Here is a 16,191-nt window from a genome sequence, read left to right on the forward strand (position 1 = left end):
AGCCCAGGTGCAACAGGAGCATTGATAAAGGCATCTTATTCAGACAGGACTGTGGACGTGTTGGTGTTGCATGTACACATAACATACCTGTTTTACCAAATAATGCTGAGACAGCACTTGCAAAAAGTATATGACATAGTTAGTGTTAATCAAAATGTATACAATAAAATAAAAATGATGATGGGTGATGATTATGACTACTGAAGGAAGAATATCAATGCTGATGATGTCACATTTATTGTTTCATTTTTTCCCAGATATGCAAAATTTGTCTTCTCCATTCCATGAAGACCATCACTTATGTTATCATTAAAAACGGCCTTTCTTTTTCAAACCATCACTGGAATCTCAGCCAACTCCTTTCTCATTTTGTCCCACATCTTCACAATATTTTTGGAACATAGGCTTAAGCTCACTGACCTGATCACTTGCCACTTGGCCCTCAACCACATAGTGATGCTCCTCACTGTACTGCTGTTGTTGTCTCCACACCTGTTTGAGTCACTGGACTCTCAGAATGACTTCAGGTGCAAGGCATTTTTCTACCTCAACAGGGTCATGAGGGGTCTCTCTATCACTACAACTTGCCTACTGAATGTGCTCCAGGCTGTCACCATCAGTCCCAGCACCTCCTGGTTGGCCAGGTTCAAACAGAAACTCACAAGTTACAGTATCCACATTTTGGTCTCCTCATGGTCCCTCAGCTTGTGCTCCAATACTTACCTGATCATCTATGCTGTGGCTTCTTCCAGCGTGAACCAGACCTAACTACTGGTTCTCACTGAACACTGTTCACTTTCCCCCATGAACTCCATCATCAGAGGAATGTTTCTCACTCTGATATTTTCCAGTGATGTCTTCTTCATAGGAGTCATGCTGCTCTCAAGTGCATACATGGTGATTCTCTTGTGCAGGCATCAGAGGCTATGCCAGTACCTTCACAGCACCAGCCTTTCCTCAAGACTTTCCCCAGAGAGAAGGGCCATCCAGACCCTCCTGCTGTTGGTGAGTCTCTTTGTGGTCATGTACTGGATGAACCTTGCCATCTTGTCTTTCTCAGCCCTGTCATGGATCAACAACTTTGTCATCCTGGGAGTCCAGAAGCTTTTGGTCAATGTCTATGCCACTGTCAGTCCTTTGGTGTTAATCAGTTCTCATAAAAAGATCAGAAATATTCTGCAATATATGCAATGGAAATGCCATTAATTTTTTAATAGTTAATGAAAAAATCTGAACAAAATGAATTATTCTTCCATCCCTTAAAAAATATGTGGGAAAACATTTTTAATTGTATCTAAATACCCAGAAGCATGTGCCAATAACAATGTGACTCCTTTAGCTTAGAATCCACTATGGTGTTTTATTTCAGTATCATAGATCTTACTCTTTTCGTTTTGATTCTCTTTGATTTTGGTGCAAAAAAATTGTCTTTCTCCTTGAAGTATACTGTTAAGAAGCTTCTATTGTAATAAAAGTTCTCAGTGTTTTTACTTTGAAAATCTATGATTATGATTATTTATCAAGTAATTTTAGTGGAGTATCCAATTTTACATTGAATAATTTCTCTGAGTACCCTTTCTATCCATGTCTCTTTTTTCAGGCACTAAGCTGGGTGAGCAGATTTTGCTCACATTTGTAGGTATTCTTCATACTCTCTTACTGCTTTTCCTCAATTTTTCACTTGAATTCCAATTTGTTAACACACAATGTAATATAAGGTACAGTTTCAGATGTACAATATAAAGATTCAGCACTTCCATAAAATACCTAGTGGTCATCATGACAAGTGCATTCCTAAATCCCCATCATCTATTTCATCCATCTCCCCAGCCACCTCTGCTCCACTAACCATTAGTCTGTTCTCTAGACTTAAGTGTCTATTTCTTGGTTTGCCTCTCTCTTTTTTCCTCTCTTGTCATCTGTTTTGTTTCTTAAGCTAAACATATGAGTGAAATCATAAGGTATTTGTCTTTCTCTGACTTATTTTGCTTAACATAATACCCTCTAATTCCATCCACACCATGGCAAATGTCAAAATTTCTTTCCTTTTTATAGCTGAGTAATATTCCATTGTATATTTGTACCACAGCTTCTTTATCCACTCAACTTGTTGATGGGCATTTGGGCTCTCTCCATAGTTTGGCTATGGTTGATAATGTTGCTATAAAAATCGGGGTGCATGTACTCCTTGAATCTGTATTTCTAAATCCTTTGATTAAATGCCTAGGAGTGCAATTGCTGGGTTGTCGGGTAGTTTTATTTTTAACTTTTGAGGAAACCCCACTGTTTTCCAGAGTGGCTGTACCAATATGCATTCTCACCAATGCTGTGAGAGTGTTCCCTTTCTCCACATCCTCACCAGTACCTATTATTTGTTGTTGATTTTACCCATTCTGATGGCTGTGATGTGATATCTCCTTGCATTTGAGATTTGTATTTCCAAGATGATGAGTGATGTTAAGCATCTTTTCATTTCTCTGTTGGCCATCGTTATCTCTTCTGTGGGAAAATGTGTATTCCTGTCTTCTGCCCATCTTTAACTGGACTGTTTGTTTTGGGGTGTTGATTTGTATAAGTTCTTTATATATTTTGAATACTAAACCTTCATCAGGTATGCCAATTGCAAATATCTTCTCCCATTTTGAAGGTTTCCTTTTAGCTTTGTTGATTGTTTTCACTGTTGTGCAGAAGGTTTTGTCTTGATGAAGTCCCAATAGTTAATTTTTACTTTTGCTTCCCTTGCTTCAGGAGATATATCTAATAAGAATTTGCTATGGCCTATGTCAAAGAAGTTACTCTCTGTGTTGTCCTCTGGGATTTTCATGGTTTCCTGCCTCACATTTAGGCTTTTCATCCATTTTGTATTTATCTTTGCATATGGTATAAGAAAGTGGTCAAGTTTCATTCTTCATCATGTTGCCTTCCAACTTTCCCAACAGCATTTGTTGCAGAGACCTTTTTTCCATTGGATATTCTTTCCTGTTTTGTCGAAGATTAATTGACCATATAGTTGTGGGTCCATCTCTGGGTTTTCCATTCTGTTCCATTGATCTGCTTGTCTATTTTTATGTCAGTACCATACTGTTCTATTTATTTTATTTTATTTTATTATATTTTCAGTGTTCCAAGATTCATTGTTTATGCAACACACTCAGTGCTCCATGCAATATGTGCCTTCCTTAATACCCACCAATAAGTTCACCTAAACCACTACCCCCCTCCCCTCCAAAACTCTCAGTTTGATTCTCAAAGTCCACAGTCTCTCATGGTTCATCTCCCCATCCAATTTCCCCCAATTCACTTTTCCTTTCCTTTTCCTAGTGTCCTCCATGTTATTCATTATGCTCCACAAGTAAGTGATACTATATGATAATTGACTTTCTCTGCTTGACTTATTTCACTCAGCATAATGTGTTCTTTTAAAGGATTTATTTATTTTAGAGAAAGAGCATGCACAAATTAGGGGAGGGGTTGTGGGAGAAAATCTCCAAGCAGACTCCCCACTAAGCATAGAGTCTGACTTGGGGTTCAATCTCATGACCCTTAAAATCAGGACCTGAGCTAAAACCAAGAGTCAGGCTCTCAACCTCTGAGCCACCAAGTGCCCCAGTACCATATGTTCTGATCACTACAACTTTGTAATATAACATGAAGTCCAGAATTGTGATGCACCTGGGTTGTTCCCTTTTTCAAGGTATTTTTGGTTACTCTAGGTCTTTTACCATTCCATACAAATTTTAGAATTGTTTGTTCTAGCTCTGTGAAAAATGTTATTGGTGGGCTTTGGTTTTGGTTTTGGTTTTGGTTTTGGTTTTGGTTTTTTAGACAGAAAGAGAGAGAGCATGAGCAGAAAGTAGGGCAGAGGCGAAGGAGAGAGAGACTCTCAAGCAGGCTCCATGCTCGTGAAAAGCCCAATGTGGGACTCAATCTCATGATCTTGAGATCACAATCTGAGCTGAAATCAAGAGTCAGATGCGTAACTGGCTGAATCACCCAGATGCCCTTGTTGGTATCTTGATAGGAATTTCATTAAATGTATAGATTGCTTTGGATAGTATAGACATTTTAATGATATTTGTTTTTTCCAACTCATGACCATAGAATGTATTTCCATTTCATTTTTTCATCTTCAATTTCTTTCATCTGTGTTTCATAGCTTTCAGAGTTCAGGACTTTCTCCTCTGGTTAGGTTTATTCCTATTCTTATTGTTTTTCATGCAGTGATAGGTTTATTCCTATTCTTATTGTTTTTCATGCAGTGATTGATTTTTTAATTTCTCTTTCTGCTGCTTAATTATTGGTGTACAGAAATGAAACAGATTTCTGTACATTGATTTTGCATGCTGCAACTTTACTGAATTCATGTGTCACATTTTTTTTTAGTGGAATCTTTCAGGTTCTCTGTATAGAGTATCACGTCATTTGGAAAAAGTGAAAGTTTGACTTCTTCCTTGCTGATTTGAATACCTTTTATTTCTTTCTGTTGTCTGATTGCTGTGTCTATGACTTCCAGTACTTTGTTGAACAACAGTGGTCAGAATAGACATCCTGTCATGTTTCCCTCAAGGGAAACATTTCCCCATTGAGGATGAGATTAGCTGTGGATTTTTCATATATGTCCTTTATTATGTAAGAGATGTTTCCTCTAAACCTACTTCATTGAGGGTTTTTATAATGAATGGATGTTGTCCTTTGTCAAATGTTTTTTCTACATCTATTGAAATGATCATATGGCTCTTATCCTTTCTTTTATTAATGTGTATTTCACGTTGATTGATTTGCAAATATTGAAGCACACTTTCAACCCAGGAATAAATCCTGCTTGATCTCTCCTACTGCAATTAATTGTTTTTTCCACTCTAGATGTTATGAACTTTGGCTTTTATCGATTTTAATTTTTTAAAAATTATCTCTTCTTGACATATTGTATTGGAATTTATGAATTTAACAATTTATTTCTGTAGTCACCTGGCTCGCTTAGTCAGTTAGGCATCTGACTCTTAATTTCAGCTCAGGTCATGATCTCAGGGTTGTAAAATCAAACTCAATGTCATGCCCTGTGTCAGGTTCCATGCTGGGTGTGGAGCCTACTTAAGATTGTCCCTTTCCCTCCTCTTGCTCTTAAAAAGAATTAAAGAAAGAAAGAAAGAAAGAGAAAGAAAGAAAGAAAGAAAGAAAGAAAGAAAGAAAGAAAGAAAGAAAGAGAAAGAAAGAAAGAAAGAAAGAAAGAAAGAAAGAAAGAAAGAAGAAAAAAATAATTTATGTCTGGTTTTCCAATTTAGAAATTTATAAATTATAGTTTACTCTTTTACTTTCTTTTATTCTTTTTATTTATTCTAATGAAATATTTAGATGTCTTTTTTCCTCTCATTCTACTACTTGAGTATGTGTAACTACATTTATATATCACATCCCTTTGACCTTCTGTTGTGTTTTGCCATGTTCATTGTGCTTGATGTTCCAGTTCACTAGTCCTCTCATCAGCTCAGTGTAATGTAGTTTTTTCTTTAATTATAAATTATAATACCTTGAAAACTCAAAAGGTGAAGTATAACAGGTTTTTTTTATTTTTTGTTTCAGTTGTTTATTTAGTTTCTAGTTTTACATAGTATAATATTGGTTTCAGGAGCAGAATTTAGTGATTGACCACTTACATGTAACACGAGTGCCTCATACCTCAGTCTAATTTAAAGTATAACATATATGTTAAGTATTAAGTTTATTTTCAGTTTTTTATTTTCCATTTTGCTCTTATCAAGCTTACATTCTAAATTGCCACTTCTGCCTCATTTTGATTTTCTATTTTTCCCACTGCATTAACCTAATATGTTAAATATTATTCCAATACATGAAGATTATGTGGCATCTAATTTCTTCTGACACATCGTCCTGGTAGTGCATTTCCTCATGTGCTTTTATAATTTTTCATTTGGAACTCATTCTTGGAGATTTCACATTGGGATGTTTGAAGTCATTTGATTTACTTTTTTTTTAATTCTCTGGGAACAAGGTGGACAATCAACATGGATTTAAAGTCCTTACAGTGGCCCATTATCTGAAGGGAGCCCTGGCTTATTTTGAGTCCTCTGATAATTTCCCTTGATGTGCTTCTCCTCCTGGAAAGTCCTTATATTTTTCTTTTAATTCTATTCATCATTTTAAGAACTATAGTAACTTCTCATAGATCTTTTAGTCATCCGTGGGTATTAGACAGGGCACGGATTGAATGGAGCACTGGGTGTGGTGCAAAAACAAGGAATTCTCTTATGCTGAAAATAAATTTTTTTTTAAAAGGGAAAAAATTTTGGAATAAATAGTACTTTCCTTAAAAATACAAATATCCATTATGTGTATGAATACAATATTTCATATAAATTATTTTTCATATAGACAATATCTCATAAGAAATCTCAAATCTGTTTATTTGGAACAGTCTTCATCAATAAGCTTTATGGTAGTAATAATTTGAAGAATATAACTAATTATTTCATACTTGAAATTTTATATGTGTACACAAATTTCTGAAATAATATATTCCACTGTATAGTACTTGTATAAAGTTCAGAATTTGTAGTGTGGGGTTCTATAATAAAAAGTATTTATCAGTGGAGGGCATGTATTGCATGGAGCACTGGGCGTGGTGCATAAACAATGAATTTTGGAATGTTGAAAAAAATAAAATAATTTTTAAAATAAATAAAATACAAAAACCTTTTTTAAAAAAAGTATTTATTTGTATTTCCCTGATGCCAAGTGATATGGAGCACTTTTTCATGTGTCTGTTGGTGGGAATGCAAGCTGGTGCATCCACTCTGGAAAACAGCATGGAGGTTCCTCAAAATGTTGAAAATAGAACTGCCCTATGACCCAGCAATTGCACTATTGGGTATTTACCCTAAAGATACAAATGTAGTGATCCAAAGGGGCACATGTACCCGAATGTTTATAGCAGCAATGTCCACAATAGCCAAACTATGGAAAGAACCTAGATGTCCATCCACAGATGAATGGATCAAGAAGATGTGGTATATATACACAATGGAATACTATGCAGCCATCAAAAGAAATGAAATCTTGCCATTTGCAACAACATGTATGGAACTAGAGCGTATCATGCTTAGCGAAATAAGTCAAGCAGAGAAAGACAACTATCATATGATCTCCCTGATATGAGGAAGTGGTGATGCAACATGGAGACTTAAGTGGGTAGGAGAAGAATAAATGAAACAAGATGGGATTGGGAGGGAGACAAACCATAAGTGACTCTTAATTTCACAAACTGAGGGTTGCTGGGGGGAGGGGGTTTGGGAGAAGGGGGTGGGATTATGGACATTGGGGAGGGTATGTGCTTTGGTGAGTGCTGTGAAGTGTGTAAACCTGGTGATTCACAGACCTGTACCCCTGGGGATAAAAATATATGTTTATAAAAAATAAAAAATTAAAAAATAAATAAATAAATAAATAAATAAATAATCATGTTGAAAGCACACTTTTTTGCTAATAATTGTCCTTTTCCTTGTAAAAAAGAAAAAAATTTTAAGGACTTCTTTGCATTCATCCAAGTGATCACCCATTTTAAGTGGGTTTCTTTAATTTTTTGTTTTTTTAACATCTCAAATGTGTATAGTTAATGGAAATGTAATTTCCATTTGAGCTTCAATTTAGCTTGCATTTTCATAAAACCTAACCTAATTTTTTATACTTTGAATAAAACTCTCTTTCATATTTTTTTAATTATCTTAGGTTGGTCACCATACAGTACATCATTAGATTTTGATATAGTGTTCCTTGATTCATTGCCTGTGTGTAACACCAAGGGCTCTATGTAATCCGTGCCCTCTTTAATACCCAAACCAGGCAAAACCATGACCCCCACCCTCTCCTCTAAAACCCTACTGTTCCCAGAGTCCACAGTCTCTCATGGTTTGTCTTCCCCTATGATGCACCCCACCTTCATTTTTCCCTTCCTTCTCCTTATGTTCTCCATGCTCTACTTTATGTTCCACAAATAAGTGAAACCATATAATAATTGACTTTCCCTGCTTGACTTATTTCACTCAGCATAATCTCCCCCAGTCCCACTCATGTTGATGCAAAAGGTGGGTATTCATCATTTCTGATGGCTGAGTAATGTTCCATTGTACATATGGACCACATCCTCTTTATCCATTCATCTTTTGAAGGGCATTTCTGCTCTTTCCACAGTTTGGCTACTGTGACCATTGCTGCTATGAACATTGGGTGCATATGGTCCTTCTTTTCACTACTTCTGTATCTTTGGTGTAAATGCCCAGTACTTCCATTGCCAGCACATAGGATAACTCTACTTTTAATATTTTGAGGAGTCTATGCAATGTTTTCCAAAGTGGCTGTACCAACTTCCATTCACACCAATAATAAGAGGGTTCTCCCTTCTCCACAGCCTCTCTAACATTTGTTGTTTTTGTCTTATTAATTTTGGCCATTCTAACTGGTGGAAAGTGGTATCTCAATGAGGTTTGATTTGAATTTCCCTGATGGGTAATGATGATGAACACTTTTTCGTGTGTCTGATAGCCATTTCTTTTTTTTTTTTTTTTAATAAACATATATTTTTATCCCCAGGGGTACAGGTCTGTGAATCACCAGGTTTACACACTTCACAGCACTCACCAAAGCACATACCCTCCCCAATGTCCATAATCCCACCCCCTTCTCCCAAACCCCCTCCCCCCAGCAACCCTCAGTTTGTTTTGTGAGATTAAGAGTCACTTATGGTTTGTCTCCCTCCCAATCCCATCTTGTTTCATTTATTCTTCTCCTACCCACTTAAGCCTCCATGTTGCATCACCACTTCCTCATATCAGGGAGATCATATGATAGTTGTCTTTCTCTGCTTGACTTATTTCGCTAAGCATGATACGCTCTAGTTCCATCCATGTTGTCGCAAATGGCAAGATTTCATTTCTTTTGATGGCTGCATAGTATTCCATTGTGTATATATACCACATCTTCTTGATCCATTCATCTGTGGATGGACATCTAGGTTCTTTCCATAGTTTGGCTATTGTGGACATTGCTGCTATAAACATTCGGGTGCATGTGCCCCTTTGGATCACTACATTTGTATCTTTAGGGTAAATACCCAATAGTGCAATTGCTGGGTCATAGGGCAGTTCTGTCTTTGGAGAAGTATCTTCTGCCCATTTTCTGACGTGATTATTTGTTTTGGGGGTGTTGAGTTTGAGAAGTTCTTTATAGATCTTGGTATCAGCCCTTTGTCTATAGTGTCATTTGTGAATAATTTCTCCCATTCCGTGGGTTGCCTCTTTGTTTTGTTGACTGTTTCCTTTGCTGTGCAGAAGATTTTGATCTTGATGAGGTCCCAAAAGTTCATTTTTCTTTTGTTTCCTTTGCCTTTTGAGACATACCTTGAAAGAAGGTGCTGTGGCCAATGTCAAAAAGATTACTGCCTATATTTTCCTCTAGGATTTTTTTTATTAAAACTTTTTTTTTTTTTTTTTAGTGGTGGTGGATATTAAGGAGGGTATGTATTGCATGGAGCACTGGGTGTGATGCATAAACAATGAATCTCCTCTAGGATTTTAATGAATTCCTGTCTCACATTGAGATCTTTTATGCATTTTGAGTTTATCTTGTGCACGGTGTATGGGAATGGTCATTTCATCCTTCTGTATATAGCTGTCCAATTTTCCCAGCACCATTAATTGAAGAGACAGTCTTTTTTCCACTGGATATTTTTTCCTGCTTTGTCAAAGATTATTTGACCATAGAGTTGAGGGTCCATATCTGGGCTCTCTACTCTATTCCATTGATCTATGTGTCCATTTTTGTGCCAGAACCATGTTGTCCTGCTGATCACAGCTTTGTAATGTAGTGGAAATCAGTCAACATGATCGTCCCAGCTTTTTTTTTATTATTATTAGCATTTCCTTGGTGATCAAGGGCCTTTTCTGGTTCCATACAAATTTTAGGATTGTTTGTTCCAGCTATTGCACAATGTCAATGATATTTTGATTGGGATGGCATTGAAAGTGTAGATTGCTCTGGGCTGCATAGATATTTTAACAATGTTTATTCTTCCGAATCATGAGCATGGAATGTTTTTCCATCTTTTTGTATATTCTTTGATTTCTTTTATAAGTGTTCTGTAGTTTCTAGAGTATAGATCTTTTACCTCTTTGGTTAGGTTTATTCCAAGGTATCTTATGGTTTTGGGTACTATTGTAAATGGAATCAAGTCTCTAATTCCTTTTTCTACAGTTTCAATGTTAGTGTATAATAATGTAACTGATTTCTGTGCACTGATTTTGTATCCTGCCACATTACTGAATTTCTATGTGAGTTCTAATAGTTTGTGAGTGGAGTATTTTGGGTTTCCCACATAAAGTATCATGCCATCTGTTAAGAGGGAAAGAGCTTGACTTCTTCTTTGCCAATTTAAATACCTTTTTTTTTTCCTTGTCTGATTGCTGTTGCTAGGACTTCTAGTACTATGTTGAGCAATAGTGAAGAAAGTAGACATCCTTGTCCTGGTCCTGATCTTAAGGGAAGGCTCTCAACTTTTCCCCATTGAGAATGATATTCTCATCACTTCTTGGCCTGTTAGCTAAGATCAAGTGGAGAATGATATTTGTTGTGTGTTTTTCATAGACGGATTTATGAAGCTGGGGTATGTTCCATCTATCCCTACCCTCTGAAGAGTTGTCATCAGGAAAGATGCTGTACTTTGTCAAATGTCTTTTCTGCAAGAATTTAGAGGACCATTTTGTTCTCTCTCTCTTATTAATGTGTTCTATCACACCGACTGACTTGTAAATGTTGAACGACCCTTGCATCTCAGGGATATGTCCCACCTGGTAGTGGGAGATAACCTTATTCAGGTACTGTTGGATCCTATTAGCTAGGATCCTATTAGCAAGAGCTGAGAAATTTGGAATCCATATTCATCATATACTTATTCATATGGAATATTGACATCCATATTCATCCATATTCATCAGGGATATTGGTCTGAAATTCTCTTTTTTGATGAGGTCTTTTCTTGCTTTGGAGATAAAGGTAATCCTGGCCTCATAGAATGATTCTGGAAGTTTTCCTCTGCTTCTATTTATTGATACAGCTTTAAGAGAATAAGTCTTAATTAAAAAAAAAAAGAGAATAAGTCTTACTTCTTCTTTGAATATTTGGTAGAATTTGCAGGGAATCCCTGGGCTCTTGTTTTTGGGGGAAGTTTTTGATCACTGCTTCAATCTTGCTACTGGGTATTGGTCTATTCAGGTTGTTATTCAGTTTGTCAATTTTTTCCTGTTTCAGCTTGGTTGTTTACATATTTCCAGGAATACATCCATTTCTTCCAGGTTGCTAAATTTATTGCCACATACTTATTGATAATAATTTCTGATAATTATTTCTATTTTCTTGGTGTTGGTCATGATCTCTCCCTTTTCATTCATAATTTTATTAATCTTTGTCCTTTTTGCTTGCTTTTGGTTAAGTCTGGCCAGTGGTTTATCGACCTTGTTAATTCTTTCAAAGAACCAGCTTCTAGATTTGTTGATGTGTTCTATTGTTCCTCTGGTTTCTAATTCTTTGACTTCAGCTCTAATCTTAATAGTTTCCCTTCTTGTGTGTGTGGTTAGCTTAATTTGTTGTTGATTCTCCAGTTCCTTAAGGTGTAAAGATAGTTTGTGAATTCTGGATTTTCCTAGTTATTTTGGGTGAGGCTTGGATGCCTATGTAGTTCCCCTTAAGACCACCTTTGCTGTATCCCATAGATTTTGGACTGATGTGTCTTAATTCTCATTGGTGTCCATGAATTTAAGCTCTTCTTAAGAACTTGTTTGTTTAAGCTTGTTTAACTTCTTTGTTTAAGTCCTTCTTTGATTTCCTGGTTGACCCAAATGTTTTTTAGCAGGATGGTCTTTAGCTTCAAAGTGTTTGAATTCCTTCCCACTTTTTCTTCTGGTTGAGTTTGTTTCAAAGCATTGTAGTCTGATTCTATGCAGGGATTATTACTATATTATAATATTATTATTATCAATATGTCTCCTTACTTTGATTAACAGTTGGCTTATGTAGTTGGTTGCTCCCATGTTGGGGGCATAGAGATTTACAGTTGTTAGATCCTTTTGTTGGATATACCCTTAAAGAATGATGTAGTGTCCTTCTGTATCTTTAACTACAGACTTTAGCTTAAAATCTAATTTGTCTGATATGAGAATTGCTACCCCAGCTTTCTTTTTCAGTCTATTGGCATGTAAGATGGTTCTCCATTCCCTCATGTTCAGTCTGGAAGTATCTTTAGCATCAAAATGAGTCTCTTGTTGACAGTATATGGATGAGTCCCATCTTTGTATCTAAACTGCAACCCTTTGACATTTCATTGGAGCATTTAGGTCACTCACATTGAAAGCTACTACTGAAAGATACATGTTTATTTCCATCCTATTGTCTGTACACTACTTGTTTCTTCGGACTACAGAAGCCAGCTGTTAGCCAAACTAAAGGATCAGATCAACAATAACTCATTAATAATAGGAGATTTCAACACTCCACTCCCAGCATTGGACAGATCATCTAAATAGAAGATGAACAAAGAAAAAGAGCATTGAATGACACATTGGACCAGATGGGCTTCATAGATATATACAGAAAATTTCACTCTAAAACAACAGAATATTCATTCTTCTCAAGCACACATGGAACTTTCTCCAGAATAGACCATATACTGGGTCACAAATCAGGTCGCAGTTGATACCAAAAGATTGAGATTACTCTATGTATATTCTCAGACCACAAGGCTTTAAAACTGGAGCTTAATCACAAGAAAAAATTGGGAAGAGCAAGAGAAGCCCAGAGCTTGGGGCCCCACACCTCAGTGCACCCTCAGAGAAAATCAGTCAGTCCCTTCCTCCTCCCTGGTCTCCAGCCACACTCCATGCCCTCCCCGACTGTAACTGAGCATTTCTATCTCTGCTGCACATCCCCATTTGGAGTGTCCAAACCCAGAGATTCCTGCAGTGCTCTCCAGCACCACTACCCTGGGGGAGGAAGGTTTTTATTGAAGGTTTGGACATTATCCATTGTACAGCACTTGTAGTGACTTTCAATTGCTCAGAAGCATTCCAGGGTACACCTTGTCTGGATTGCTGTTGATATATTCAGCTATATATCCCCTCAAAATGTCTCAACAAAATGACTAGGAGGAGGAAAACCAAACAGGAAAAATTCAGAGACTGTGCCCTCTCCATCAGAACTATTGGATATGGACATAAACAGAATGTCTGAAAGGGAATTCAGGGTAACAATTATCCAGACAATGTCTACAATGGAGAAAACCATTAGTGACAACATCGAATCTCTAAGGGAAAGAAGTAAAAGCCACCCAGGAAGAGTTGAAAATGCTATCATGAACTCCAATATAATCTAAATATTCTAACAACTAGGGTAACTGAGGCAGAAGATAGAATAAGTGATCTAGAGGACAAACTGATAGAGAAAAAGGATCAGGAGGAGGCATGGAAGAAATAACTTAGAAGCCATGAAAACAGAGTTAGGGAAATAAGTAATGCCATGAAACATTTCAACATCAGAATTACTGAAGTACCTGATGGGGGTGGAGGAAGAGACAAGACTAGATGATATAGGGGAACAGATTTCTGGATGAAAAATTTCCCAATTTGGGGAATGGAACCAGGATTTGTTTCCTAGAGGTAGAAAGAACCACCCCCCCAAGATCAATGAAGCTAGAAAGACCTCAAGAACTTAATTATGAGACTGACAAATCATAATTTTAGACAAGAACTTCTGAGGGCAGCTGGAGGAAGAGATTCCTTACATACAGAGGAAGGTCCATCAGAATAACATCACACCTGTCCACAGAAACCTGGCAAGATGGAAAGGGCTGGCAAGACATATTCAGGGTACTAAATGAGAAGAACATACAGTCAAGAATACTTTATCCATCAAGGTTAACGTTCAAAATGGATAGGAGATAAAAAGAAAGAGCTTCAAAGACCAACAGGTTTAAAAGAGTATGTGATCACCAAACCGGCACTGCAAGATATATCAAGGTGGTTCTATAAAAGAAGAAAGAACTTCACAGGCAACATGATGTCAATAAAAATGATTATTCAATAATCACTCTAAACATGAATAGCCTAAATGCTCTCATAAAAGAGCACAGGGTTGCAGATTGTATAAAACGACAGGACCCATCCATATGTTGTCTACAAGAGGCCCATTTGGAACCAAATTGAAATTGATGAGAAGTATCTTTCATGCCAATGGGCTTCAAAATAAAGCTAGGGTAATGATTTTCATATCAGATAAATTAGATTTTTTAAAAAAGATTTTATTTATTTATTTGACAGATAGCACAAGTAGGCAGAGAAGTAGGCAGAGAGGTAGGCAGAGAGAAGAAGGAAAGCAGGCTCCCCACCGAGCAGAGATCCCAATGTGGGGCTTGATCCCAGGACCCCGGGATCATGACCTGAGCTGAAGGCAAAGGCTTTAACCCACTGAGCCATCCAGGTGCCCCTAAATTAGATTTTTTAAACTAAAAACTGTAGTCAGAGATACAGAAGGACACTACTTCATTCATTTTTTTAATTTCTTTTCAGCATAGTAGAATTCATTGTTTTTGCACCACACTCAGTGCTCCATGCAATACGAGCCCTCCTTAATACCCACCACCTGGCTCCCCCAACCTCCCACTCCCTGCCTCTTCAAAACCCTCAGATTGTTTTTCACAGTCCATAGTCTCTCATGGTTCACCTCCCCTTCCAATTTCCCCCAACTCCCTTCTGCTCTCTATCTCCCCATGTCCTCCATGCTATTTGTTATGCTCCACAAATAAGCGAAACCATATGATAATTGACTCTCTCTGCTTGACTTATTTCACTCAGCATAATCTCTTCCAGTCCCGTCCATGTTGCTACAAAAGTTGGGTATTCATCCTTTCTGATGGAGGCATAATACTCCATCCATATACATAAGGAAGATGTATATGGATCACATCTTCCTTATCCATTCGTCCGTTGAAGGGCATCTTGGTTCTTTCCACAGTTTGGCGACTGTGGCCATTGCTGCTATAAACATTGGGGTACAGATGGCCCTTCTTTTTACTATATCTGTATCTTTGGGGTAAATACCCAGGAGTGTAATTGCAGGGTCATAGGGAAGCTCTATTTTTAATGTCTTGAGGAATCTCCACACTGTTCTCTGAAGTGGCTGCACCAACTTGCATTCCCACCAACAGGATAAGAGGGTTCCTCTTTCTCCACAGCCCCTCCAACACATGTAAGCAGTGACTTTTTAACTTTGAGGATTCCAGTTATATTTTCTTATATCTCAGGCTGAATTTTTGGGTGTTCAGAATGTTTTCATAGTTAGCCCGCTAAATTCAAGGGACCAGATGAAATGAGGTCCCTCTACTCTTCCACCAACTTGCCTTTTTCACTTATTTTCAGTTTTATTTCTACTTTTCTTTTAGTCACTGTTTTCCACTCTTATTTTTCCTATATTGATTTTTTAGCCCTTGCTCTTTTTCTTCCACTTTCCTTTTTTTCTGTTTGTTTGTTTGTTGTTGCTCTTGTTGTTGTTGTCTTTTCCAACTGGAGTGAAATTCACATACATAAAGTCAACCACATAAAAGTGAATGACTCAGTAACACAACACATTCACAACCCTATGCAGCAACCACCTCTGTCTCCTGACAAATGAAACCCCAACCACTACACAGTTATCTTCCATTTCCCCCATCCTCACTGCCTGAACTCCACAAATCTGCTATCTATCTTTCTGGATTTACCTCCTCTGCACATTTCATGGCAATGGGATCCTAGTATGTGAACCCCTATCTCCGGCCTTCCACACTGTCTTCCCTTTGCACCTTGGGAGTTTGTCCCCAATCAAGTCTCCACCCTGCCATTCACGAATTTGGAAAATGTCCCCTGTAGTTCTTGCTACTTTGATAAAAGACTGCGGGCCATGGGGCGCCTGGGTGGCTCAGTGGGTTAAGCCGCTGCCTTCGGCTCAGGTCATGATCTCAGGGTCCTGGGATGGAGTCCCGCATCGGGCTCTCTGCTCAGCGGGGAGCCTGATTCCCTCTCTCTCTCTCTCTGCTTGCCTCTCTGCCTACTTGTGATCTCTCTCTGTCAAATAAATAAATAAAATCTTTAAAAAAAA

The 16,191-nt window shown here is 37.5% G+C and overlaps 1 protein-coding gene across 1 annotated transcript; it reads left to right on the plus strand.

Moving 5' to 3' along the window:
- Window positions 1-300: 300 nt before the first annotated feature.
- LOC309861954 (putative vomeronasal receptor-like protein 4) lies at window positions 301-1,206 on the plus strand (the record flags this gene model as incomplete). Its single annotated transcript, XM_082725224.1, is given in 2 exon segments — window positions 301-765; window positions 769-1,206. Coding segments are annotated over 2 exon segments (903 nt in total).
- Between the last annotated feature and the right edge of the window lie 14,985 nt (window positions 1,207-16,191).

The sequence above is a fragment of the Mustela nivalis genome (assembly GCF_964662115.1).
Source record: "Mustela nivalis genome assembly, chromosome: 3".
NCBI lineage: Eukaryota > Metazoa > Chordata > Mammalia > Carnivora > Mustelidae > Mustela > Mustela nivalis.